General features: G+C 34.6%; 1 protein-coding gene across 1 annotated transcript in view; it reads right to left on the reverse strand.

Annotated features, from left to right (window-relative positions):
• The window catches only part of LOC145335048 (uncharacterized), a 51,478-nt gene that overhangs the window by 18,868 nt on the left and 5,856 nt on the right, over positions 1 to 26,754 (reverse strand). The window contains exons 5-30 of the mRNA XM_080180736.1: positions 24,332 to 24,602; positions 22,897 to 22,985; positions 20,889 to 20,948; positions 20,314 to 20,389; positions 19,928 to 20,129; positions 19,586 to 19,636; positions 19,008 to 19,135; positions 18,143 to 18,270; positions 14,946 to 15,168; positions 14,422 to 14,498; positions 13,788 to 13,853; positions 13,152 to 13,502; positions 12,179 to 12,337; positions 11,248 to 11,331; positions 10,607 to 10,769; positions 9,565 to 9,632; positions 9,012 to 9,094; positions 8,628 to 8,724; positions 7,680 to 7,815; positions 6,762 to 6,857; positions 3,935 to 4,016; positions 3,221 to 3,278; positions 2,465 to 2,666; positions 1,771 to 1,841; positions 1,017 to 1,212; positions 373 to 488 (exon numbers count right to left, since the gene is read on the reverse strand). Coding sequence (XP_080036862.1) covers positions 373 to 488; positions 1,017 to 1,212; positions 1,771 to 1,841; positions 2,465 to 2,666; positions 3,221 to 3,278; positions 3,935 to 4,016; positions 6,762 to 6,857; positions 7,680 to 7,815; positions 8,628 to 8,724; positions 9,012 to 9,094; positions 9,565 to 9,632; positions 10,607 to 10,769; positions 11,248 to 11,331; positions 12,179 to 12,337; positions 13,152 to 13,502; positions 13,788 to 13,853; positions 14,422 to 14,498; positions 14,946 to 15,168; positions 18,143 to 18,270; positions 19,008 to 19,135; positions 19,586 to 19,636; positions 19,928 to 20,129; positions 20,314 to 20,389; positions 20,889 to 20,948; positions 22,897 to 22,985; positions 24,332 to 24,602 — 3,333 coding nt within the window. The remainder of the gene's footprint in view (positions 1 to 372; positions 489 to 1,016; positions 1,213 to 1,770; positions 1,842 to 2,464; positions 2,667 to 3,220; positions 3,279 to 3,934; positions 4,017 to 6,761; positions 6,858 to 7,679; positions 7,816 to 8,627; positions 8,725 to 9,011; positions 9,095 to 9,564; positions 9,633 to 10,606; positions 10,770 to 11,247; positions 11,332 to 12,178; positions 12,338 to 13,151; positions 13,503 to 13,787; positions 13,854 to 14,421; positions 14,499 to 14,945; positions 15,169 to 18,142; positions 18,271 to 19,007; positions 19,136 to 19,585; positions 19,637 to 19,927; positions 20,130 to 20,313; positions 20,390 to 20,888; positions 20,949 to 22,896; positions 22,986 to 24,331; positions 24,603 to 26,754) is intronic.

Genomic DNA, 26,754 nt, shown 5'->3' on the forward strand with positions numbered 1-26,754 from the left:
CTACACTGTCTTCACTTCCATGGAGTAATAGTTCTTTGTTTGAATATATTAGTTTACCTTGCACTACACTGTCTACACTTCCATGGAGTAATAGTTCCTTGTGAGAATATATTAGTTTACCTTGCACTACACTGTCTTCACTTCCATGGAGTAATAGTTCCTTGTGAGAATATATTAGTTTACCTTGCACTACACTGTCTACACTTCCATGGAGTAATAGTTCCTTGTGAGAATATATTAGTTTACCTTGCACTACACTGTCTACACTTCCATGGAGTAATAGTTCCTTGTGAAAATATATTAGTTTACCTTGCACTACACTGTCTACACTTCCATGGAGTAATAGTTCTTTGTTTGAATATATTAGTTTACCTTGCACTACACTGTCTACACTTCCATGGAGTAATAGTTCCTTGGGCATGTTTGAACACATGTCTTTCCAGGGAGTCGCGTTTCAGGAAAGATTTGTTGCAGTTGGGTATAGTGCACTAAAAAATAAAATTTTGTATAATTTTTTTTGTATATTGTATATATTTAATGCATATAACATTAACCATAAATGAAATTAGGTAGGTAATACTTTAATGTGTTTTGATTTTTTTTCGCCGTTTCCTGTCTTTTTTATCGAAGGTATGTAATAAGTTAATTTTAGCTCCCTCTAAAACAAAGGTTTTTAAAAAGTGCGTATGTCTGTTACAATTTATAAAAACGGGTTATCTTAGCCATTTCACATCAAATTTTGGGCAACATTTAATGTCATTTATCATTTTGACTAAGGGTGGGGGGAGTTCTAACACTATTTTTAAAAAGTGTATTTGGCCTCCGGGTTCACTAGCTGCAGGCCTCCAGGTGGTATCTGGATAGGCAAAAATTAAAAATATTTTGTTTGAAGAGTTAGAAGTCAACTTATAAAACAAAATATGCATCTTTTTGAATGTTATTTACATTACATATTTCAAGAAAAATTGTCAGATACTCCCCCCCCCCCCCCCTATTCTCATATTATAGTTGCCAACCTTATATTTAGATGGACTAGCGGCGCCAGACTGACCAGCCAACGATGGTCGTCCTCCAAGCGGAGCTGTTATACTTGTTGCTATTCCTTCCTGCTTGAGCCTGGACAATTGATGGAGTCCTGTGGCCACCTGGAGGAAGCTGCCAACTGGTGGGGTTGTACCGTCCTGGGTCCTCTGCACGGCATGGTAGGCATACCTTCATTTTAAAAAATTCTAATTAAAACAAAAATATGTTTCAAGAGAATTATTGCTTCTATTTTAGAAAAGACTACTTCATGAAATTTAAAATACAGGTTTTTTCATGGAGGGAGAGGGCAATTGGACTATAAATTACAATAGTGCACAATGTTTAATTTATACCTAAGCACAATCCCATGTCCGTTGGTTTAAAAAATTATAAAAAAAGGTACTTCATCTGAATTTGTAGGTTTCAATTCAGAAGTGCACAAACTTAACTTTTAAACTAACAATCTAATCGACATCAACAAAAATCTACATAAGGGTCAATTTTGTTTATCATTGAGAATCTATTTATCGTCCAATGCCTTGTCCTTTAAGATTACTGATTTTCTTAAAATAACCTTCAAACTTGAATTTTGTTTAGATTTTATGAATATTTTTTGCTTTTATCCATAGACTGAAAAATGTTTAATAGTTAATAACAAAAAGAGTATAAGATTAAAATTAAGTTTCTTTTTCTCTGGATAATATAACTATCTAATTATCAATGAATGAATAACTTTTTAAATACTACCTGTGTTTTCTAAATGTGGATTCTCTGTCAAAAACTTCTCCACATTCAACACAAGTTATCTCTATCTCATTCTAAATTAAATTATCAGTGGTTTGCGAGATATATTAGCAGACGGATGGACATAAATAACTTGTTAATATCTTTTTTATAAAAGGACTAGCAGCTGCGCCCCTAGCAACTAGTGACTCTGTAGGGAAGGGCATCAAAATTGACATCAAACAATCTCAACACTTAAATCACTCAATCGTTTCAGTAGTTATCGATATCTTAAACTAAAAGACAATATCTTTATATATCTAATTAGGTTTATGATTCTTAAGGATAAAAAGATCTTTCCCTCCAATGATCACAGAGCAAAGATTCTGTGTCTGGTCGCTTGAATATATCTGGGTAAGGATTATTTTATCTTAAATTGTCCTTACTATTATTAATTCTGCTATTGAGAATAGCTTTTGTCACTCCTTATTATAAACAGCTTTCTGTGGATATGAAATTGTACAATTATAAGATTAAAACCAGTTTTGTTAGACCCAAGATGCCAAAGGCACTAGCTAACAAAACTGGTTTTGATATTATGATTGTACATTTTCATATTCATAGAAAACTGGAAATAAGACGATACGATGCATGATTTTTCAGTATGGCTTAGAACCAGATCTAATCCAGCCATACTGGAATACTTTTTAGGGTGTACCTGACTTCCTTTAAAATTAACAGCTGGATTTGTATGCGATGTCGGATCTTGGTTGAATCCAGTGGCAGCCGCCACAAGGCAGCTGAGTGAGCCGCTGGACGTGGATGCTTCGCTGCTGCCAGAATCAGCATCACCGAGGCGGCGCCGTGACTTCTTCTGATGGCTCACCTCATGTCGGTGGCATAACTTCAAACTTCGGAATCTAATTTAAGAGATTTCATGGTATTATCCTCTTAGAATTATTTTTTCAATTTGAAAATTTTGGTACACACAACCGACAGAACTATGACTCTGGCCGCGGCGCTCGGCATCCTTGCCTGCCTAGCCGCAGCGCCCGGCTCCTTAGCCTACCTAGCCGCAGCGCTCGGCTCCTTAGCCTGCCTCGCCGCAGCGCTCGGCTCCCTAGCCTGCCTCGCCGTGGGCCCTCGGCCCCTAGCCTATAACCTAACCTAAACCAGATTCATAGTTTTGTCTGGGGTACCAAAATTTTCAAAATCCAGAGGATAGGGCCGATTTCTTATATTGGAAGATTTTTCTTTAAATTTCAAATGCAATAGGTAGCAAAGTGCGTTTTTAAAACTAGCATATGAAGCCCTAAACTCTAGGGGCTCTGTATTCAAAGAGGTAGCGAGGAACAATAAAATAGCTTAAGATCTAAAAGTAAAATAACCTAAAACCATTCTGGGACCTTTGGAGAAAAGCAAATTTAGTGTCTAATGTCCTCTCCCTACCTGGAAATTTAAAAGTATAATTTACCTTGTCAAACAGAACTTGCATGAGAATGGTTTACAGGACAGTTCATGCAATTCTAAACCTAAAATAAATTAAATTAGTTTAAAATAAACTTTATTTACAGGACAATTCATGTAATTCTAAATCTAAAATAAATTGAATTACAGGGGTGTATATTCTGCACAAGATTCATTTTTTTCCCCTGCAGAAAAGTTTTTTTCCTCTCCTAGTTTTCTTCACAAGGAAGGGAAAAAAATGGAAAAATATTTTCAGAATTCTTAATTTCATTCATTATCCCCCCTCCCATATATTTTTTTTCACAAAGGAGGGGAGAAAAATGGAAAAAATGTTTTCAATTCTCTTAATTTTAACATTTTCCCTTGAACCACATATTCTACCCCCTCCCCACCCCCCCTTAGCATGGTCAACCGTGCAGAATGCACACCCCTGTTATTGAGGCGCAACTACTTTATACTCAGAACAAGTACAAACATTACTAAAAAGGAAAACTTTGTCCATTAGTAGAAAATCACATTAAAAAGCCTTAGGAGGACAAACGGACAAAGTATGTTAAAGATCATATGTTCAAATGTCATAAAAGGGAAAAAGAATGAAAGGGAATATGCTAACTAATGGACTCTTTTGATATTGTTAAGCTGTTTGGGCGATCAAAATCTACAGTCACAGAAACACATACATACAGACATCCTGTTACTTTTATATAAGGATTCTACTTACTTTGATTATTGTTAAATCTAGCATGACAAAGTCTGCAGCTGAAGAAATCATGTTGGCTTGACTCGCTGCAGCTCGACGAATCCTTAACAAACAAAAGGGATAGGAAGTGCATTTAATAAAGGGAGAGGTAGGTTACGGGTGAAATCCGTAAAGGTTATGTGTTAGGTATAAGTTAAAAACAGTAGTAAAACGATAAAAATTGATGTTAACTTTAAAACAAAATTTGTCTATACTTCTTTTCAATAAGAAATACACATATTTAGTGAATATTATCGTTCTAATACCTACTATTTTTAAGCCTTAAAACACACAACTTTACGGATTTTACCCGAAACTTACCTCTCCCTTTATTGCAAGCATAAGTTACAAGAATACCATCTAACAGCCTATATAATTAATTTAATTTAATTTAATCAGGATAATGTTCAGCTCCACTGTGGTAGAATTTTGAACATGTCAGCATTTTCATCTTCTTTCTGGTTCGGGTTGTATTTCTCGCCATATCCAACGGTCATACAGATTTTTAAACAGATTCAGGTTACTAGCAGACTTTATATTGTGGGGAAGAGAGTTCCATTTGTCAATAACTCTAATTGAAAAAAAGTTTTTGCGAAAATCTGAATTAAATCTGGGCTTCTTCAGATTCAAATTGTCAGCTCCAAGTCTTGTTTGGTGGGCAGGTTGTTGAAACTTGTGGAAAAACATTTCTGCATTGACATTGTCATAGTTTGATAATATTTTCCACACTTGGATCATGTCTCCACGCTCACGTCTGTCTTCTAGTGACTGTAACTTTAGTTCTTTAAGCCTAGCTTCATAAGAGTTACCTTGAAGTCCAGAGACCATTTTAACGGCTTTTTCTTGTACTTTCTCTAGTATTTTTTTGTCTTGTTCAAGCCAGGGTGACCATGCTTGAACACAGTATTCAAGGTGAGGACGCACATATTGCTTGTAAAGCTTGATCCAGGTAACTCTGTCTCTATATGAAACTGCTCTAGACATCTGTCCTAAAACTGAACTGGCTTTGTTGGCAGCTTTTTGACACTGAACTGATGGTTTCAGAGAGTTTGAAATCCAAACACCAACATCTTTTTCTTCGTTGACATTTTCAAGGACAGTACCAGAGGGTGCATAGCCATTCATGGTATAATGTGTTTTATTGTTACTTCTACCAAAATGAAGAACTTTACACTTGTCAGGATTAAACTGCATTTGCCATGTATCAGCCCAAATTAGTAAATTGTTTAGATCTTTTTGAAGTTGAGCAGTTGATTCTTCATTCACAATTATTTTTCCACACTTTGTATCATCTGCAAACTTGTACAAAATGGAATTGGTTTCATCTAATGACTGATCAAGATCATTAATAAAAATAATGAATAGGAGAGGGCCAAGTACCGAGCCCTGTGGAACTCCAGAGATCACCAGGATCCATTCTGACATTTCACCATTTAGTACAACTCTTTGCATACGTTTATTCAGCCAATTTTTTATCCAGTTAACAGTTTTTTCATTTATTCCTGCAGCTTTAATCTTCAACAAAAGTCGTTTTATTGGTACCTTATCAAACGCTTTAGAAAAGTCAAGGTACACCATATCTATATTTTGCCCAGAGTCAACAGCTTTTGTTAGATTCTCGAGATATTCAAGTAGATTTGTCAAGCAGGATCTTTTCTTTCTGAAGCCATGTTGAGAATTTTTTATTATTTTGTTGCTTTTCAAATATTCTGTCATGTCATCTTTAATAATTGATTCCATCAGCTTGCATACAATAGAAGTTAGGGAAACTGGACGATAATTAGATGCTTTGCATTTTTTCCCTTTTTTAAAAATAGGAGTAACATTGGCATTCTTCCAATCAGAGGGTGTTTCTCCAGTGTTGTAAGATTTTTGAAATAGCAAGCTAAGTGGAAGTGAAAGTTCATCAACAAATGTAATTAATGTTTTTGCAGTTATGCCATCCGGTCCAGGAGCAGAAAAGGGTTTTAAATTTTTTATTTTCACTTTGACCTTTTCTGGTGTAAAAGTAACAATATGTATTACAATAACTAGCAATCAATTAGGCAGCACCAAAATGGTTATCATGCTGTTTTTTTTTTTGTGAAAACAGCCATATAAGTTGCATATATCCAAAAAACATGATTTTCAAGTCTTCATATTTTTATAACTAACTGGTAGAAAATTAAATTCTTTCAAATATGTGCCCTATAGATGTAGTTTAAACTACCCCTTTTGCTTTAAATATGCGAAACTTAATACGGTACGAAGATATGATTTCCAAATAAAGATCGAGCAATCAAATGAGTGCCTATCTTGTAAGTGTATCGTATACTAATAACCAACCGGGTGTTTGGACAGAAAAGGAGACATTATTTCCCTTATTTATCCTTAGTTATTTTACCTGACGTTACAGTGTCATGGACAGCAATCTAACTTGCCCATATAAACTAATTGACGGGTGATGGCAGATGTCCTATTTACTTCAATAAATGACGAAGAAAAACTGTCTTTTCTTAAAGGAATCTAAAGGGATAAGACAATGTCCGATAAATTGATGTACATTCCCAACAATGATTAGTGAAATTTCCAGGGATCTATAGGGATAAGACAATGGACTATAAATTGATGTACATCCTCAAAAATGCTACACAAAATTACCCCTTCTGCAGCATAAAATTAGCATGATTGAAACGTTTGAACACTCAACTTAATAAACAAACCAATCAAATTAACTAAAATCCCAAAGTTGTTAAGCCAACGAATAGGAAAGCGTTATTATAAAACTTTGGGGACTAGCGTAATAAACAGCTCTCTCTGCTTCTCTTACCTCAACAGGTTCATTATCCACCAGAGCCTCGATGTTGTCAATATCTATGTAATCATGGTTTCCTCGGTTCAAATTGTGGGCAAATTTGTCAAGCTCCTAAAAAACAAGGAACATGTTACATGTCTTAGACAAATTTTAAACTTTCAATCAGGGGTGTGAGTTCCTGTTCAAGAAGGAAGAAAAAAAATAAGAAAATATGTAGGAGGGGGGAAAATAGAGTTCTGAAAATTTATACCATTTTACCCCTTCTTGGGGTATAAAACTCGAAAAATATGTGGAAGAATAAAATAAAGAGTAGGTAGGTACTAAAAATATTTTTCAATTTTTTCTACTTCTTTAGGGTAAAAACTAGTGGGGGAAAATAAATGAAATATTTTGCAGCAGGGGAAAAAATGAATCTTGTGCAGAATATACCCCCCTGCTTTCAATGTACCTGGTGAGATCGCCAAAACAATTCTATTGTTCAATGATACACGATCAGACTAAAGAGTAAGCAACTATAAAATAGTGCTTTCAATCAAAGTGCATGTCAAGCACTGAAACCCCTCCCCTGTACTTCATTTTCTATATAAATTGAAAATAAAGGGGGAGTAGCTTTTTCCCTATGCCTAACCCTTGAGATGCCCTAACAATGTGGGACTACCTAGTACCTAATATAACCTAACCTGACCTAAATCAATAAGCGAAAAAATGAAATGTCTTAATTCACTTTAAAAACTAGCGGATTCGCCCCTAGCCTCTAGGGGCTTTGCATAAAGATGCAATTAAAAAAAATCAAGTAACTCTGGTGCTGCGACCACCACATTTCAAATTAACTGCCTTAAAAAAACAAATGGGGGGGGGGGGGGTATGTTCTATGCTCGACTAAGCATTTGATTCAAGTAAAACCACCAATAACCTTCTAATTAAATAATGTACCTTTGATTTTCTCACATATCCTCTTCTGAGTCCCTTCAGTTTTTTCTTTAAAACTCTCTTGATCCTGGGAACTACACCCGCAAGGTTTGTGCTGCCCCCCGAGTCGGAGCGGCGCCTCAAGTGACATTCTCCCTTCCTGCAAAATTAATATTGTTCTTTAGTTATTTAATGAGGGGGGTTACATTGGACTGTAAATTACACTGGTGCCCAAAGTTTTTAACAATATCCTTTTAGTTAGCAAAAAGGCATAGGTTAATCTTATTAGTTAGTTCCTTACTAGTAGTGTTCAAACTTTTCAATAAATAATCTAAATCTACTGAAGGGGTTATCAAAATTAAAAATGTCTAAAAATTTATCCTCCATTCTCTTATCCCTGTTATTCATTAGAATGTTTACATAGAGGAAAAATCTAATGCTTTAAAAAAACTTAAATATATAGCCTTGCTCCTATCCACCTTTAAGGGATATACTATACATTTAGGTGTTTTGTGTTTGTAAAATAGCCAAAATTATCTTTTGGCATATAAAGACATTAACAGGGGTGTATATTCTACATGGGATCCCTGGCTCAGGGGGGGGGGGGGGAGAAATAAAAAATGTAAAAATTAAGAAAACTGAAAATATTTTTTCCATTTCCCTCCCTCCTTGGTGAAAAAAACTAAAAAAAATTGTGGTAGAAGGGATAAAATAAATAAAATATAGAGTTCTTTAAATATTTTTTCATTTTCCCCCTTTTTGGTGAGAAAAAACTAGGAAGGGGGGGGGGGGGGAATGAAAAATTTGGAGCCGGGGAAAAAAATAAATCTTGTGCAGAATATACACCCCTGGACATTAATGAAATCAGAAAAGCAAATGGTCAATACTTTTTAAAGATCTGTCTTTATTTTTATGTTGCAGGGCATGTGTCTTTATTAGACATTTTAAAGATAAACAAAATGATAAAATTACCTGAATGAAAGACTTGTTTTTTGAACTGTGGGCGGTGCTGGTTTCTCTTCTTTAACATCCTGGGCGTCATAGTTGAACCTGGATTCTTGATCAATACCTGACAACAACAAGGGTTACAACACACATTAAAGCGAAGCTTAATGAATCAGACAGACAGAACTTTAACGACCATAGGGTACCCTGTAAAAAATGGACAAGAGACTTTCTGGTCTTAACTATGTTTTCTTGATTATACCTAACTGCTACAGGAATCATCAGGCGGATTTGAAATAAATATGGTAATTTTAAAAACTTCTAAGTTAACAATTAATCCCCCCCCTTTAGCACGGTCAACCATGCAAAATATACACCCCTGTTTCCATAAAAAAATAAAAGTATATGTACCTAGGATTCTTCTAGCCTGTAGGATATCTGCCAATGATGGTCGGGTCAGACGGGTGAATGGCTTAGATTTTCTAGTTGCTTTGCTAAAAATATAATAATAGGTCACTTGGCGGTTATCACAAAAGAAAGGGAAAGTTTTGACACATTTGCGTAAACGGTGTGTACTGTGTATAGGCTTTATCTTTGGACTGAGAGGATAGGTTAATAGAAGTTTTTGGAAGTTTATATAAAATGAAACATGAGCAAGAGCATACGATGATTATAAAATCTTTTTTTTAATGTAACATGATGTATGCTTCAAGCGCTGACTACTGGACTAACATGGTGCTTCTTTTCAGGGAAGCTTCTTACAGGTCTAGAGGGAGATTTATATCTAATTCTATCCCCCCCTCAAAATTTTTTTTTTTTTTGAGTTTTTCTTTTAAAAACCAAAATTGTGTGTGAAAGGTTGAATTTATCCCTCCACCATCCTTTAAAGTGCCCCTAGAGGCCAATGGTTCGGTTTACCTTACCTAGGTATCATAATAAAATGAATTGAAAAATATTGGTTTACCTTATTTGATCAGGAGCAAGGAATATATTCTTATATGCATTTAAATCTTCAGTATCTTCATCGTCAAACTAGAATATAAAAAATATTTATTCAGTGAAAATCACGAAACCTGTAACATGATTTTCAGCTGTCGTTGGGGGTCAACACATAGTAGAATTAACGACCTTTCCATCTGCCCCCCAAACATTATTTTAGAATTATTTCGCTTGTTAGCTATCCTTGTTCCTGAGTATAAATAGTTATTCATCGCTGAGTCATAACCAAACCAGGATCATTCCCTGTGAAAGGGGGAGTTGATGGGTAATACAACCATCTCGTAACCAATGCACAAATGGCACCAAGGTTTATTCATGTCAAGTTTCATAACGAAATTCGGATACTAAGAGCCATTTGTGCACTGATTACGAGATGGTTGTATTAAAAACCCCTTCTAATAATATTCTATAAGTAAGGGTGTGTATCTTTAATTTGAAGCAATAGCTTCTGGATGTTTAGAATTAAGTAGGTAGAAACTGTCACAGGGGTGTATATTTTACATGGGATCCCCTGCTCAGGGGGGGGGGGGGGGATAAAAAATAAGTGGTTGGAGGGAAAAAAAATGAAAAAATTAAGAAAACTGAAAATATTTTTTCCATTTCCCCCCCTCCTTGGTTAAAAAACTTTTAAAAATGTGTGGTAGGATGGATTAAATATATAAATTATAGAGTTCTTTAAATATTTTTCCATTTTCCCCCTACTTGGCGAGAAAAAACTAGGGGGGGAAGAAAAATAAAAAAAATTGTAGCAGGGGAAAAAAAATAAATCTTGTGCAGAATATACACCCCTGAACTGTCATACAAAAAAAATTCCAAAACCAGGAGGAATGGCAATCCGAGACACCTTTCTGCAAAATCTGGCATTGTCTTATATTTTTGCAGATTTATAGAAAACAGATTCGGATTCAAAAATTGTCGAAATAATTCAATTAAGATTCTGACGAGTCAAAATTTATTCTTTACAAAAATTGATGTAATCTTGTATACCTAATTTAAAATTTTTTTACCTTAGGTGTCCAATACGTGTATTTAGTCATGGATGGCGCCATTGCCTTTCCCTCAGTAGCATTACTTCTGGCCCGACCATCGCTAGCATTGAACATTCGCCTCTTTATTATCAGAGTCTGTTGACGTTCTCGGTTCACTTTAAAGTCTAACTCTTCGATTCCACTAAAACAAAATTTTATTGATTGATTGATTTAAGTAGGACATCTTCATACTCTGACATTTGTATAAATGATTTTTTACAATTAAGATATTCTATAGAAATCAATATCACGCGGCAGATAGGTATAACATACATATGATTTAAAACAATAAAAAAAAAACTAGGCAGGAGTGTATATTCATTTTTCCCCTTCGAGTTTTTCTAGCAAGGAAGGGGGGAAATAGAAAAATATTTTCAGAACTCTTTATTTTATCCATATATTATCCCCTCTCCCACATATTCTCTTAGTTTTTTTTTCACCAAAGAGGGGAGAAAAATGTAAAAAAATATTTTCAGTTCTCTTATATTTTAAATTTGTTTATTCCCAACCACATTTTTTATTCCCCCCCCCCCCCCCCCTATTAGCAGGGTAACCCATGCAGCAGAATATACACCCCTGTACCTATGATTCAAAATAATAAAATAAACCTAGGTAGGTACCTGTGAAAAGGAATCAAATAGAAAGGATTTCCCCTTCTTCTCCGCTCTGGCTCCCTTTTCTCCTTCAATATCTCCCAAAGCTCTCTAAAAAAAATCAGTATTTTATACCAGGGATCTAAAGGGATAAGTCAATGGCGCAAAGATGATACTCAAAATTACCCCTTCTGTAGATTACAATGAGTGTTAGAAACGTTTGGAGACTTAACTTAATGAACCGATGAATAAAAACTAAAAAAAGCTCCACGGTTGTTAAGTCAACAAATAAGAAAACGTAATTTTAAGACTTTGGGAACTAGTATAATAAACAGCTCAATGCCCTCTCCCTCCAATATTAAACTTATGAACTAAAATGGATATTTTTCTTAAATATGGCTTCGAAACTGATTAATAACCGCTGGTTTAGAACTGGGTCTGATCTTATCAGGGATAATATAACTGGAATTAATCCCACAATCTTTCATTTTACTATCCACGGAAAGCAGGTTATGATACGATGCAATAAATATCTATTCTTTGTTTTGCTAACACTGTTTTAAAAACAAATACAAAAAAATTGGTAAATTCAAATTTTTCTTCAAATGCATTATCACGCCATCGATACAATTTTGAAGGTACCTTACAATACTTAATACTTATTCATAAATACAACAATTAGGAAAATCTTTACCAGAAAAGATCAGTCGTCTATCTAGAGTAGCAGCCGAGTAAAATAAATCAAATGACCGTCAGAATGTTACCGATAGACGGACGGACAATGAAAATTATATACTAAACGCTGATTTGTATAGGGAAAAATAACAAGAAATTTCAAACTACCATCTTAAATAGCCACCGAGAAAATCACGTTTACCCCTAAACGTACCTGACAGAAATTAGAATAGACCGACATTTTGAATTACAGAGAAGCCTCGTTACAAAAAAAATGAAGTACCTATCATCTTTATCGATATCTTGAAACTTTTCCTTCTTTTCTTCCAATTCAATCTCGTGTTCATTTTCTTTGTGGTCTTTCAATTTCAAATGTTCAGCTTCAAAACTGGATTGACGGATTTTTAGGTCAACATGGCGGTAGATTTTTAATCCTCCGGTGCTGAAAAAGGCATTCTTTAGAAAATATAGCGTATCAACATTAGAGTAAATCACTACAGGGGGAAGGGGTTAAATAACTGTAAATACTACTAAATCCCCATCCAAAGGACCTTAGGCCGACTCTCAAATGGATCTTTGAAATCAACCAAGAGAACCGAGAATATGAACACAGCCAAACAATTTGCTTGAAGACGAAAAAGGTCCTTGGAAAAGGGGGCCAGGTAGTTATCTCTATATACATCTATACTATAGATCTATTGTATCGACAATGAAAGTTTTTATAAAAAGATGGCCAGCCATACATAAAAAAGCAGTCAAATTTTTTTTGGAATTTGTGGAAAAAGTGAAAAATATAAGGTAAGTATGCCAATGCCTCTTTGAGAACAAAGGATTAAAAATAGTAAACTGTAATACTAAATCATATTTTCTTAGAAAAAACTTGTACAATTATGTCACCAGGGTTCTTAATTTATAAACAATTGAATTTAATTTGATATACATTGTACATCTCCAATGATGACAAACACAATTACCCCTTAATCAGATTTAAACTAATGGTTGAAAAGTTTGGACACTGTTACTGTTAAATCCTACAAAGTATTTTTGGCTAATAAAGTGTTCATTAAACTTTAGATACAAGTTTGATTTCACTTCAATGTTCCCTCCCTCCCTGTAATATATTAAGTCTTGTCTAATAGAGAAGAATAATTTAGATTGTACTTTTAAACTTTGGGTACTTTCATTAATTTTTGATTGGTTGGTTAAAACTTTCGGTGTCCCAACTTTTTTCAACCAATAATTCCTAAACTTTTTACCTGTTCAATAGTTTTGTAACTTCAGTTGATTTCCGGCGATACTTCATTTTTGAACATTTTAATTCTCCATAATTATCTCTTTCAAGATCATCAATTTCATTGTTACGAATTGTATTCTCAGCAAATGTTTCTTCCTTGTCTCCAAATCCATAGAAATCTGCTTGGTCATCACTATTATCATCAACATCTTTCTCCAACCTAGTCTCGCCAGCAGTATTGCTGTTGTCTTCAGTCTGTGAGCTTGTTGCTGGTTCATCAACATGTGGAGCAGGTTCTGATATCCTTCTTAGAAACGGAGTCGGGCTGCTAAACGGCTCCAGATCATTTGTTGGCACTTTATCTTCAATATTACTGAAAAAGAAAAGTTGAAAATCGTTTGTTTGGCCAGTATATATATATATATATTCGCATCATATCATTCTGAAAAGAAAGCGAGACACCTGCCATACATAGTGTGTATTTTTTAATTCAATTGAAAGTATTGCATAATTCAATCTACTAACCCCTAACAAAAATCAATTAATAATACCATATTTTCTGTCAGAGGTATATATTTCTATGAATCTATATGCCTATATCTAATGAAGTACCTACTACATACTTAAATATGAAGAACTTTTAGCTTTTAAAAGTTACCTCTTAGTTAGTACTCGTTTTTTTCTAAAAAGTTTCACATCCTTTTGCACGACAGCAGGTGTTTCACTGAAACAAAACAAAAATTAATATGAATCAGCAGGGGCGTATATTCTGAAAACGATTCATTTTGTTCCCCCGCTACAAAATATTTCCTTTATTCCCCAAGGAGGGGAAAAATGTTTTCAGTAGGTACTCTTCTTTTTATTTTCCCCCCTTTTCCACATATTTTTATTCAATCACCCCCACACTTTTAGCAGAATATACACCCATGTAAATAAGATTAAATTCTTCCTAAAAAAAAAAAAAAAATTTTGTGTCCCCTTCAAAGTTTCTACTCAGCACAGATCCCCCCACCACATTTTTTTATTAAAATTTAAAATAAAGGGGGGAGGAATAGTATTTTTAGTATCCTGTGCCTAACCTCTACGGGGAGTTATAACCATGCGGGGGTAACGAGTTTCCAATATTACCTAACCTTAATTGGAATATGTTAATAAAAGAAACAAACCAATTTTTAATCTTAATTATCATCAAAAAATGGGAAAATGAATGGGGGGGTAATTCAGAGCTCAGCTAAGCAATTTGAAAGAACACGCTGCATATACATTATTAAACTATTCCAATTCTGTTTTACCTTGTTTGCTTGTTTTGACTTTGAATTTTATTCAACATTTCCAACTGCTTCTGGATGAAAGAATTTTTTCTCTTGGTCTAAAATATTTTTTTTAAAAGTTGGATATTATCTAAGTATTAAATACCAGGAATAAGGTATATTAACAGCAATCAAAAAAAAATCTAAAATAATATTTGGGGGCAAATGGAGAGGTTGTCAATTTTACGATGCGAGATTTTTTTCTCGAATAAATTTCATTTTTGGTAAGATAATTAAACATAGATATTATTCCCCAATTAATTTGGGTTATTAAAAGAATGACACATGTCATCATGCTATTAAATATTAAAATAATGCTTTTAACAGCAAAAAATAACTTGCCCAACTTAAAAAAGATGTTACACAGGAAAAAATTTTAAGAGACCACTATCTTAGAGGTCCCCACGGCCAAGCATATGACAAGAAAGCATTAACATATATTTTTTAATTGGAGGAAAAAGAAAATACTATAATCCTTTTCTTCAAAAAGGGCCGGAGAGTTTTACCTTGATTTTGGATGTTTTGGTTCTGACAATCTCATGCTCATCCGAATCTGCAGACTGGCTCAGAATATCAACCAAACTATTCTTAGATTTCTGTTCAACAGTCTTTTCTGGCTCCGACCCGGCGCCCTCATCCTCTCCAACAATTCTTTCTAGGCTCCTTTCTGATTGGTTGGGTCTCGAGGTTCCAGGAGAGCTTAACAAGTCTTGTTGTCTCGTGCTTGACCTTAGTCATTGTTCAAATTCATTTTCTAATGCATTTTTTTATAAGCAGAATACGAGTAACAAATGTGTTGGACTTAAGAAAATAATAAATTAGAACATAAAAACATGCTAACTTGTTTAAAGAATAAGGCGATTATAGTAAATTTAGGGCATGGTAGTGAGAGTTAAGAGTTCAAGTCTTCATTTACTGAAAGCTAAAAATTTTCACAGCGGTGTATATTCTGCAAATTTGACTCTGCTAAAGGGGGGGGGGGGGGGTAAAAATGTGGTTGGGGCATAGAGAAAAAAATAAAAGAGAGGAATTGAAGCAACTAGAAGACGAAAATAGGCAGTGGGCCTAGAGGCCTACTCAGCGCTGTTGCCGCGCTAAAATTTATTGCTATTCTACTACTTTTCAAATGGGAGGATTAAAAATTATTTTAAAAAATATTTTTTTACTTTTTACTATTTCCATATTTAGGGCAAGAATATTAGATTAGATATTTTCGTTTTAATGTTTTAATTAAAAATTACATAGAATTTTAGGTATTTTTATTTTAAAAAATTTGTTCATGAAAGATGAATCCTTCTATTTCTAAAAAGGGGGAAATTTTTTTCATAATGAACATTCAGCTGATTCTGACCGCCCACGGCTGTTTGCTAAATATCACTTTTCTTTTTATTCACATTATTATTTATGATTGACTTACAAAAAGCCCTGGGCGGCTTTTGATTTTCGTCTGCTTCTAAATTTAGGGATGGGGAAGTAGTATTTTACCATGAAAAAGGGGTGAGTATTCATCCTCTTATCCTTTTTCCTTATGGGTTGGGGTTAAAAAATAAAAAATATGTGGTTGGGGGAAAAAATGTAAACATTAAGAGAACTGAAAATATTTTTATCTATTTTTCTCCCCTCCTTGGTTAAAAAAAAATATGTGGGAGGGGGGAATAATATAAAGAATCCTGAAAATATATTTCCATTTTTCCCCTTCCTTGCTCGCAAAAAACTAGGAGGGGCGAAAATAAAAAAAATTGCAACAGGGGAAAAAAATGAATATATTATAAACCCCAGATTTCTCAGTTTCAATACTTACAGGTAACTTTCGTTTTCTTGTAAAAGAATGGAGATTATTTAATAGTTATAAAGAACAGCCCTCAAACTATGCTTCACTGTGGACAGCATCATTAATTTCATTGAACTAATTTAGGACACCTGCCATTCACGGCGAGGGTGTGGTAATAGAGAAGCTCCCATGAATTAGCAGATCAAGTCATAGTGTGCTTGAATGTGGAGCTTGAGCTGGCTCTAATGACTACAAAAGTACCTAGTCCTACTCCATAACTTAGGTTCAAACACTAACAAAATGTTTTTACCTAACAATAAAGGTTCAATATTTTTATAAAGTACACATTTGGATTAAGAACTTCTAGATGCTAGAGGCAGAAGAATATGAACGCTCTTTACGTAAGCTATGACCTTGGTAAAATTAAGGGACTCAATTAGCATTTTCCTAATTTAACAAGAACAACAAACAGCCTTTGTAATGTATTATATCGGTCTTAATGGTACGTTGCAGGTAAAGGGGGGACGGTTGTGGTCGAGAAAAATTCATTTAAGATTTTGCAGAATTTAATCTTAGATCTTGGTTCCGTCTCAGTTTTAAATAGGGGTTTATAATTATATTCTAAGGTCGGCAATCCGTCTAATTTTTGGACCGGATTCGGATTCTTACAAGAATCCGTCCAAATATAAAACGGATTCTCCGCGGATTCCGGATTCAAGCAATATTTTAAAAGGCTTTTTTAAAAAATTAATTAAGGGATTAAATTATACCGGGTACTGGGAAGAATCTAAAGCTGCGTTTTTACATTTTTTTCTGATCTCACCACTTTGTGGTGTAGGTGGGGAGAGATGGAGGTGGTGATCTTTGCCATCAAAGAGGGGGGGTTGAAAGAAAAAACTCAAGACGCTAATTTTAGGCTAATAATTATGAATTCGAATCCGCTATAAAAAACGGATTCCAGATTCTGTATTCCAAAATTGACATAAAATTGGGCGGATTCCGCATTCGGATTGCCAACCCAAGCTATTCTGCACGGGATCCCCTGCTAAAGGGGAGGAGTGATGGGAAATAGAAAATATGTAGGAGGGGGGGGGGGGGGGAAATAAAGACTACTGAAATTAGTAATTTTCCTCTTTTAGGAAAAAAATAAGGGGGGGGGGGGTTAGATGAATGTTTTGCAGCCTGGGAAAAAAATTTAATCATGTGAAGAATATACACCCCTGAAACAGGACAAGCTACATTGGCAATAATATTCCATTGCAAAATACCTGTGAATTTGGGATATCATTTAAGGTTTATTTTCTTTAGGGGGGGGGGGATGGGTGTACCAAAAACGATTGCTCCGTATAGTTACTAGGAAAATTGTAACTAAAGACTGCAAGTGGCGCACTATTTTCCTTTAAACTACTATATCCATCATAGGTGGGCGTATAAGATTCATTTTTTTCCCTGGATGTAAAATATTTCATCCCACCTCCATTTCAAGTTTTTTTTCCTAAGGAGAGGGAAAATACTTTAAGTACTATTAAATTTACTCATTCTTATACACCTCCCTCATATTTTTCTAGTTTTTTTTCCCCAAGGAGCGGGAAAAATGTTGTAAAGGATGCTTTAAGGTAAATGGGCTGGGATAAGAGGCTCTACTTCTCCAAAGTCTCCAAAGAAAATATTCACTCCCCCCCCCCCCCATTTTTTCTCTCTGAGACACAAAGAGTCCAGGGAAAAAGAAGCATAACGTTTCTAGCTCACATTTTCTACCTACCTGTTTTAACAACAACTCATATTAATCTGAAAAATATTATGCCCCTTCCCCCTCATGTGATATAAATAAACAATATATTAATATTTATCCATAATATAAAATAATGAACAAATATATTTCTACTACAAATGAATAATATAAATATCTTGACAGTGGACTTTGAACAAGACCTAGTTGAACTTTGTATGGCTGGTTGTTGAGTGGTTTTAACTTGGGCAGGTTGTCCTTCTCTTGCAGGGATGTCAGACGCCAAATTCTGGTTCAGAATATCTTTGGTTTCGCTGTACTTCACTTCAATCTAAAATTTAGTAAAGGTGGTTTTAATTATGTAGATATCTCGAAGTTAGGGGCACGCTAGTAAGCTTTAATGAAAGTCATAATTAGCCTCCTATAAACAGGCATTAGAAGGCTCAGTTAGATTAAATCGTATCGAAATCATAATTTGGTCGTTAAAATACTAAAATGTATCATCATTTGTTAAAATAAAAGCTTTGAAGATAAAAAAAAAGTGGTTTCTGAGATAAAAGAGCCTAATAACTTTGGGTACCAGTGTAATTTACAACCCATATGTCCCCACCCACTCCTCCCAGTATCTATCTATTAGGGAAACCGGATTCGGATTCTTACAAGAATCCGTCCAAAAAAATGGTGGATTCCCGCGGATTCCGGATTCTTATTTTTGGCGGATTCCGGATTTGGATTCCGGATTCTAGCAATATTTTAAAAGGTTTTTTTTTAAATCAAGTGCTACAGATGTCCTTAAAATTAATGTTCTTGGTGTTCTCTAGAATTAACTTCCGAGAATCGAACCAGATTTTAAAAGATATTATATTTAATGATGATAATCTTTGCCTTCAAAAAGGGGGAGTTGTAAGAAAAAACTCAAGACGCTAATTTTAGCCTACATATTAAGAATCCGAATCCGCTATTAAAAAAATGGATTCCGGATTCGGATACCAAAATTGACCAAAAATTGGGCGGATTCAGGATTCGGATTGCCAACCCTACTATCTATCCAAATATAATTTTTAGTACCTCCTCCATATCGTCGCTATGTTGAGTAGGTATGATGGAGAAAGTTTGGAGATATTCTTGTTTAACATCGGCTGGATCTCCAGCTCCAGGCAACTCCTCATACTCCTCTACTATACTTTCAGTAACAGCTAAAATAGGAAAATCCTTTTATTCTGCATAAGATTTATTTTTTTCCCCTGCTAAAAAAATATTTCATTTCCCTCCCTATAGGTAGTTTTTTTTCTTCTTTATTTTATTCATTTTTCCCCCCTCTCACATATTTTTTTTTTTTTAATGGAAAAAATGGAAAAAAGTAGAAATATGTCTTTGTATGTGTGTAGCGAAAGATCTCGCTAACTCTTTGACCGTTATGAATATTTTGACGGAGGGTAACTTAACCTATGCAAGAGAAATTGCCTCTAAAAATTAATACCTAAAAACATAAATTGTATAACTTCTTTTCAAACTAAAATTGAAGGCTTGCATCGAAATAACCTACCCCCCTCCCCCAGAAATGCCATTTCCTCTTCCAGTAATGTTTCTAGAGGCCTCTAGGGGGACATAGTCGCTAGGAGAATATATATTTCAAGAATTATTACCTGTTTCGTAACTTTGAGGTTCTACTTTTATCTCTGATTTTATGCTGCTTTCTACAAATTAAGTAAAAATACACAATACACAAGTAAATAAATTAAAATAGGGGCAGGTTTTTCCTACTCTAACACCTGCGTTGCCCTATACTCAGTACACATTATAACCTAATCTAAAGAAGTATAAAAAATCAACCTTCCACCACACCCACCCCCCTTTTTAATTACAAAAAATAAGGGAGCAAAGGGTTCAGTGCTCGACGAGGCTCTTTGAGGGAAAATACCGCCATAGAATTAATGAGTCGACCTTTTTAAAACATTGAAATCATGTTCTAATTAAACAAATCTTACCAGTGATAGTGCTAAGAACACTATCAAACGAGGAATTAGCTACAGATGGAGTTGCAACACTTGGTGGATTATCTTGGTGCTGATTGACTGACACTGGCTGTAGATTTGTTTGTACAGTGGTCAACAGGCCGACAGGCATATCATTGGAGCTTGCTTTTAATATGTTCACTTCGGATTGGCTGGTCTCTGACGTTTTATTGGCCTGCAAAATAAGAATTCAAGTTACCTAATAATACTGGTGTTTGAAATTCTAATAGCTCAGTTATAAAAGCAATTTTAAAAAAAACTATTACCCTTTATTTGCAATTTATTTCAAAAATAAAGGGGGAAAGAGGAGGGGTATATGCTCCCTTGCCACTTTGAAGTAAAGCACCCAAAATAAGGACCTGTGTAAGAACAGCTGGAATCTGGAGGCTGATTGTTGTATCCTCTGCTATCTCGCGGAGTTCCTCAGGGTCAATTCTGAGGCAAAAACTTAATTAAATATTTATCCATATTTATTACATGTCATTAAAAGGGGGGGGGGGGCGAAAGTGATACTTTTTGAAACCAAAACTAAAAGTCAAAGAAACTCAACTAAAAAAAAGAGTTACAGGTCTGAAATTTTGCATGGCAGTTGCTTTAAAAGGGGTACAATATGGAACTGTGAAGAAACGGCGGAGCAACCGCCGAAAACCGCCGTTTCCCTCCGAAATTTTTTGTGAAAAGTAGAATGGTATTTTGTGTCTCTTTAACCACTGAACTGATTAAATTCTCCAATTTATGGAAGCTTAGAAATTTATTTTATTTTTAAAGTAACTTTACTGTACTTTCTCCCCTTTACGCTAAGGATAAATCCGCTTGTTATATTTACCAATTCTTTAGTCTAATTTACATTCCATTGTTCTCTCCCTCCCTGATTGCAATTCATTTAGTTTTATTATTTTTTATATATTCTGTTGATAATATTTAAGTTTTGTTCCTTGATTCTTCTGAAATATCTAATTCTGGACGGAGATTTAGGTCTCTCAGTATTCTTTCCCTGAAAAACGTGATTTATTTGTTAATATTTCAAGCACGAATATGCAATCTAATTCCAGCTAAGGTTTGCCAAAATATGGTTTTAAAAAGGCCATCTAAGCAGATCTTAATTTATTGGATTCGGTTTTGACTCAATCTAAATATCCGGATTTTAGTCGATAATATTAAACATTCATAAATTTTTGCCTTGTAGATCGACAATATATTGTACGGCTCGGCTGCATTTGATTTACTTGCTGGCGTCTGCATTTAGTAAAAATTCGGGTTTAACAATTTAGAGGGTTAGTTGAAAGTTTGAAACATAATGGTAGAAATAAAAAATAAGAAATCCTTATACTAAAGTAACAGGATGTTTGTCTGTCTGTACCGAAGGATCTCGCTAACCACTGAACCGATCGGGTTCTCCTTAACAGGGTAGCTTCTCATAGGTCCCGGGAAGGTTTATAAATATTTTCTTGGGAGGTGGGACACCCCCAACCCCCCCAAAAAATGAAAAATCCCCCCTAACATTTTTTCTTTCTTTTTCTTTTAAAATCTAAAATAAGAAATTGAATTATCAAATTCGACTCTCTCCTCCTCAAGTGTCCCTAGAGGCCTCTAGGGGCGTAGCCGCTAGTAAATATATAAAGTGAGACACAAAAGTGGTAAATACGTAGGGTAAAGCGGGGCGAACTCGGTCTTTTTTTCGGTTTTTTGAACCTGCAAATCGTAAAAATTATTTTTTTAAAATGGGACCAAGACCAGTAGAAAGATCTCGGAAAAGTCGATCAGGTCCTAAAGGGACGTAAACCTAGGACATTGGGAAGTTTGTCAAAATTGATCTCTAAAACGGCACCGACTTCGCTCCGCCTTGAGGCGAAGTCGGTAGGGCATTTTCAAGCTTCAAAAAATCGATGACGTATTGATTTTATTACAGCATGCCCAAAAGGTAAAAGTTGCTGAATGTAATAAAGAGTATGCACAAAAAATTATGAAGATAGGTCAATTTTTTCTACCAAAAAAAATAATTTTTCCGAAGTACGCGAAATTTGACTTTTTTTTCGAAATTTTTTTTTGATAAAAAACATAAAAATACTACTAGAAAAAATAATTTTTTATGACTTTAAAGGCCTGATCCTTAAAATTCAGGCAATGTTGAATAGATTTGGCAAAAAAAAAAATTAGTTCTATTAGCAAAATTTCCTAAAAAAATCAAGTTGAAAAAAAGAGAAAAGTTTGGCAAAATCTGTGGTCGATTTTCCAGCTTCAAAAAACCTATGACATAGGGATTTAATTACAGCATGCCCGAAAGGTTAAAGTTGCTAAATGTAATAAAGAGCATTCACACAAAAAATTATGAAGATCGGACAATTTTTTCTACAAAAAAAAATAAATTTTTTCTAAGTACGAGAAATTTGACTTTTTTTGTCGAAAATTTCACTTTTTTATATAAAATTGAAAAAGTTAGTATAAAAAGTGAAAAAACCGAATTCGCCCCGCTTCACTTTTAGTCGATTTAAGAAAAAACTATACAAGCTTTTTTAAAGTTTTAAACGGAAATGGATAGCCTATTAGATTCTTAATAAGTCCCCTGAAGACGTCTAAGCTCTAGCTCTTACCAGTTTTTGTCCAACTTACCGTTTTTCCGACTGAAGCAAAAAAATCGAAAAAAAAATTTTTTGTCGTCCGACTTTAAGACCCCATGAGTACCCTAAATATTCATCTCACAAAAATTTCATTTTATACTTTTTTGTAGGCAATTTAACAAGGAACAAATTTGATTTTATATTTTTTCTGTCAGTCGATTAGAACATGGAGAAAAATGTCATTTAATGAAGGTGGTCAAAAAAATACCGACTTCACCTCAAAACCGAGATCGCCCCGCTTTACCCTAAGCGCTACAGATAGATCCAAAAACAGACAGACTAAAATCAAATGATTGGCATGAAAATTAAAATTGTATAACCTACCTAATTTCAATATCTGATTGCAAGGTCAGTGTACTTTGAGGTGGCGAGGATTGGGTAGGGGGCTCTATGCTTGCAGTTTCAGTCTTTTCCTATACAAGTAAATATTTACAACTGTATAATCCGCATGCCGTCGGGGAGGTGTTGGGTACGAGTCAGTATCATATGGAGTCTTAAATATATGTCCTACTGCTTCTATGTCCGACAAGTGAAACTAATAGTTAGAGTGGGGAAATGACTTGCAAAATGATTACAATACATCAGGCGTGTATATTCTGCGCAAGATTTTTTTCCCCCGGCTGAAAAATATTTCTTTGTTTCCCCTAAAGAGGAAAAAAAAATGAAAAAGTTTTTCGTACTCTTAACTTTTTTAACCTCTCCCACAAATTTTTCTAGTTTATTTCCCCCAAGGAGGGGAGGAAAAAAGAAAAAAATGTTTTCACAACTCTTTATTTTCTTATTTTTTCCCCCACCTGCTGAATATACACCCCTGCAATACAGTTAGGACTGCAGGTTTATCTAGTTAGTTGTCTAACTCTTATGTATTTTATCCATGACACGATAAAACTGTTATTTGTAAGTGTTGCATTTCAGTTAAATCAGCTTTTTAAAAAAATAATGATTACGCAATGAAAATTTCATTTAACTTGAAATAAAGCTGTTTTTTATTGTTAATAGTGCAGAATTTGTTTAAAATTCCATAAAAGCGAAGCTTTAAAATCAGAAGAAAGGAGAAAAGAACAATAACTCTTGTAGTGTTAAAACTTTTTAAGCAGAACATTAATTTGTAAGTCTAAATAATATTGTACATAATCTTGTACCTTGTTGTTCAAGAAATCAATATTTCAAAAATCAGGTGAATAGGATATTTATAGCATTAAAAAAGGTTGCCAAAAAAGCAGGGGCGTCAAAGCTTTTTATTTTTTTTTGGGGGGGGGGGGTAAAATGGCGTTCGAAGCGCACCGCAAATTTTTTTTACCCCCCCCCAAAAAAAATTTTTACCCCGGGGGTGAAATTTGCTTGGGGAGGGTAATTACCCCCCCTGAAATCTGTTGGCAGGGGTAAAATTTGTTTACCCCCCCCAAATTTACCCCCGGGGTAAAATTTTTTTGGGGGGGGGGTAATTTAAAAATATTAAAAATGCGCGCGAAGCGCGAAAAAAATTTTTTGTTAGAGATTTGGGGGGGGGTAATCGCCCCATTACCACCCCCCCTTGGACGTCTATGCAAAAAAGTAAAAATCAGCATGTTTTAAATGAAGGACGTGTTTAAATTAACGAAAAAAGGTAACCGTTACGAACGGACGGAGCGACCCTAATTATATAAAAGCTTCGCTCTTAAAAAGGGGAGGAGATTTAATGACTTGCCGGCCGTAAATACTAAGCTTTCACGTACTATATTAATTTTCCATTGTCATATCCCTATATCCCTCAACTTACTCCTAAAGAAAGCTTTTTCTTGGCATATTCCATTTCTCTTTCCAAAATCTCTGCCTCGAGGTCGCTGATCAGATTTTTCAACTGTTCATTGCGATCATAGTGATCCGCGTCTATCCGCGCCCAGCCGTTCATCGGCGGCTGCGGCTGTTCCTCGGCGGCGGGTGAGGTAGGAATGAGCGAGGATTTGCTTGAGTTGGGAGTGTTATGTACTCCAAATTCACGCAATACAAAGGAGCCGACACGGCTCATTTGTATAGAAACTTCGCGTAACCTAAAAAAATAATATGAAATTTTATTAATTTTCCTTCAATTTTTTGTACATACAATTTTTATTATTGGAAAATGGGTGATTTTTTTTCTAATGGCCCTTTTTATTATGATAGGATTGTCAATTTATTCATTGATTCGCACTGAACAGATTCAAATTAACATCTAACTTTAAAACTTATAGCTAAATGTTACCTAGAACTATGACAACTTTATCTTTGGCCCGAATTAAAATAAAACCTCCTAGTGTTTTGTAACCCTTAATCTCTAAATCTCCCACCAAAAAACATTCTCGAAAATAGGACGGCTGCCTTTAAGGCGAAAAGTAAACTTTTTTGGAGGTCCATGGGGTCAGACAAATGACGAGAAGAGTTCAAAAAAATTAACGGGGTAGTTGAACGAAATGCATTTAAGCTTGAATTTAGTGAACTGCATATTTATTCCTGATCAATTGAATTAAATTACATCTAAAGGGCATATATTATAAAAAATTTCGATTTTCTACCAAGTAATTTCAAAAATATCTAGACTTGAAAATCATATTTTTTGATATATGCAACATAAATTGCTGTCCCGTTTTGATGGTATACTTGAAATAATTTTTCTAAAATGCACTTCATGTAACTACCCCTTTGTGATAATCCATAAGACTCTTTTTTTTTTCAAAGTCCTCGAAAACTATAAATACCACTTTAACAACATTTTAAATGATGAACAGACTTTTTTCAGTGATAACTCTTATAGAAAACATTTTTTTATCTTACACAAAGCTCTGTCAAAGCAGGAGAAATGTGCTTCTCGCATATGGTTTTTGAAAAAATGTGTAAGATTCAATATTTTACCACCAACAGCTGTTATAAAAGCTAAACATAATGTTAGATTCTCTAACACAGCTTCAAACACTTTTCAAGCTAATTTGCAAAATGTGTCATTTGAAAATTTGAAATTAGGCATAGTTGAAGAAAAGAAAAATTTAGAGTTGTGTAAAAAACATGTACGTGAGCTTAAAATTTCTTTACATGGCCTAATAACCCAACCAAGCTTACATGTTTTCTTAGAAGATAGACTTAAATGTGAAAAATTAAATTTGAAGAAACAGCACTATAATGTTCATAAAAACAAACTTTGTTTCCTTTTAAATAAAAGTAATAAGCCCATTCCTCCAGAGTTACAATCTAATAGTGATACATCCGTGAATAATTCTACTTCTAAAAAGTCCAGAAAATTTGTGAAAAGGTCACAGTACAGACGGAAAATAAAACGTCAAAATAAAAATCTAAATTCATTAGTTTGTAACTATAGTGACACAGTTTTAACCAAGGACATGACAAACCTCTTAAATAGGGGTCTAAATTTTGCTGTCACCCCTAAATCTGTAAATACAACAGATCTGCACGCAGGTTTCCAAAAACTAGGGAGATCTATGAAATGGAGGGAGGAACTATTTAAAGAAAATGACATAGAAAATTCTGTGATAGAACCTATGTCAGGTAAAAAGCCGTGGACTTCAGTTAAAACCAACCTTCCCAAGTCCACCCCAAATGCAGATTTAACTACGTTTCTAAATGGTTCTCTAAATTGTATTTTAGGGGCAGATTTAAATAAAACACACACTAACCTACCTGAATGTGAAAAAAGGGCTATGAATGAGTTAATTAGACTTCAAAAATCTCGTCAAATTTGTATAAAACCGAATGATAAAACAGGTGGTTGTTCGGTATTAAATACAGAAGATTATGTTAACTCTATGGAATCTCTATTGTTAGCTAAACATACAGATTCTGACGGTTTTGATCACACTTATTTTCAAAAGCTAGATCCCAACCAGGCTGCACAGATACAATTTAATGATTTTGAAACATTAAAATCTGAGGTTAGTAAAGCAAAATCCATGAAATGGATAGATGGCGATATTGCCAAATGGCTTGTACCTGATGAGCCTATTCCTGGTAGACTCTATGGTCTTGTTAAAGACCACGTTGATCCCGAAAAATGGCCCCCTGGGACAACAACCCCACCTTTAAGACCTGTCGAATCAGCTAGTGGTACAACTTTCGAAAATGCCAGTCATTTTGTCGACATTCACTCTAATGATCTAGTCAAATCATTACCAAGTTATTGGGCAGACACACCAGATATGTTACGTTGTTTTGAGA

This window comes from Acartia tonsa, chromosome 13, assembly GCF_053477335.1.
Source record: "Acartia tonsa isolate MP-2025a chromosome 13, ASM5347733v1, whole genome shotgun sequence".
NCBI classification, from domain to species: Eukaryota; Metazoa; Arthropoda; class Copepoda; order Calanoida; family Acartiidae; genus Acartia; species Acartia tonsa.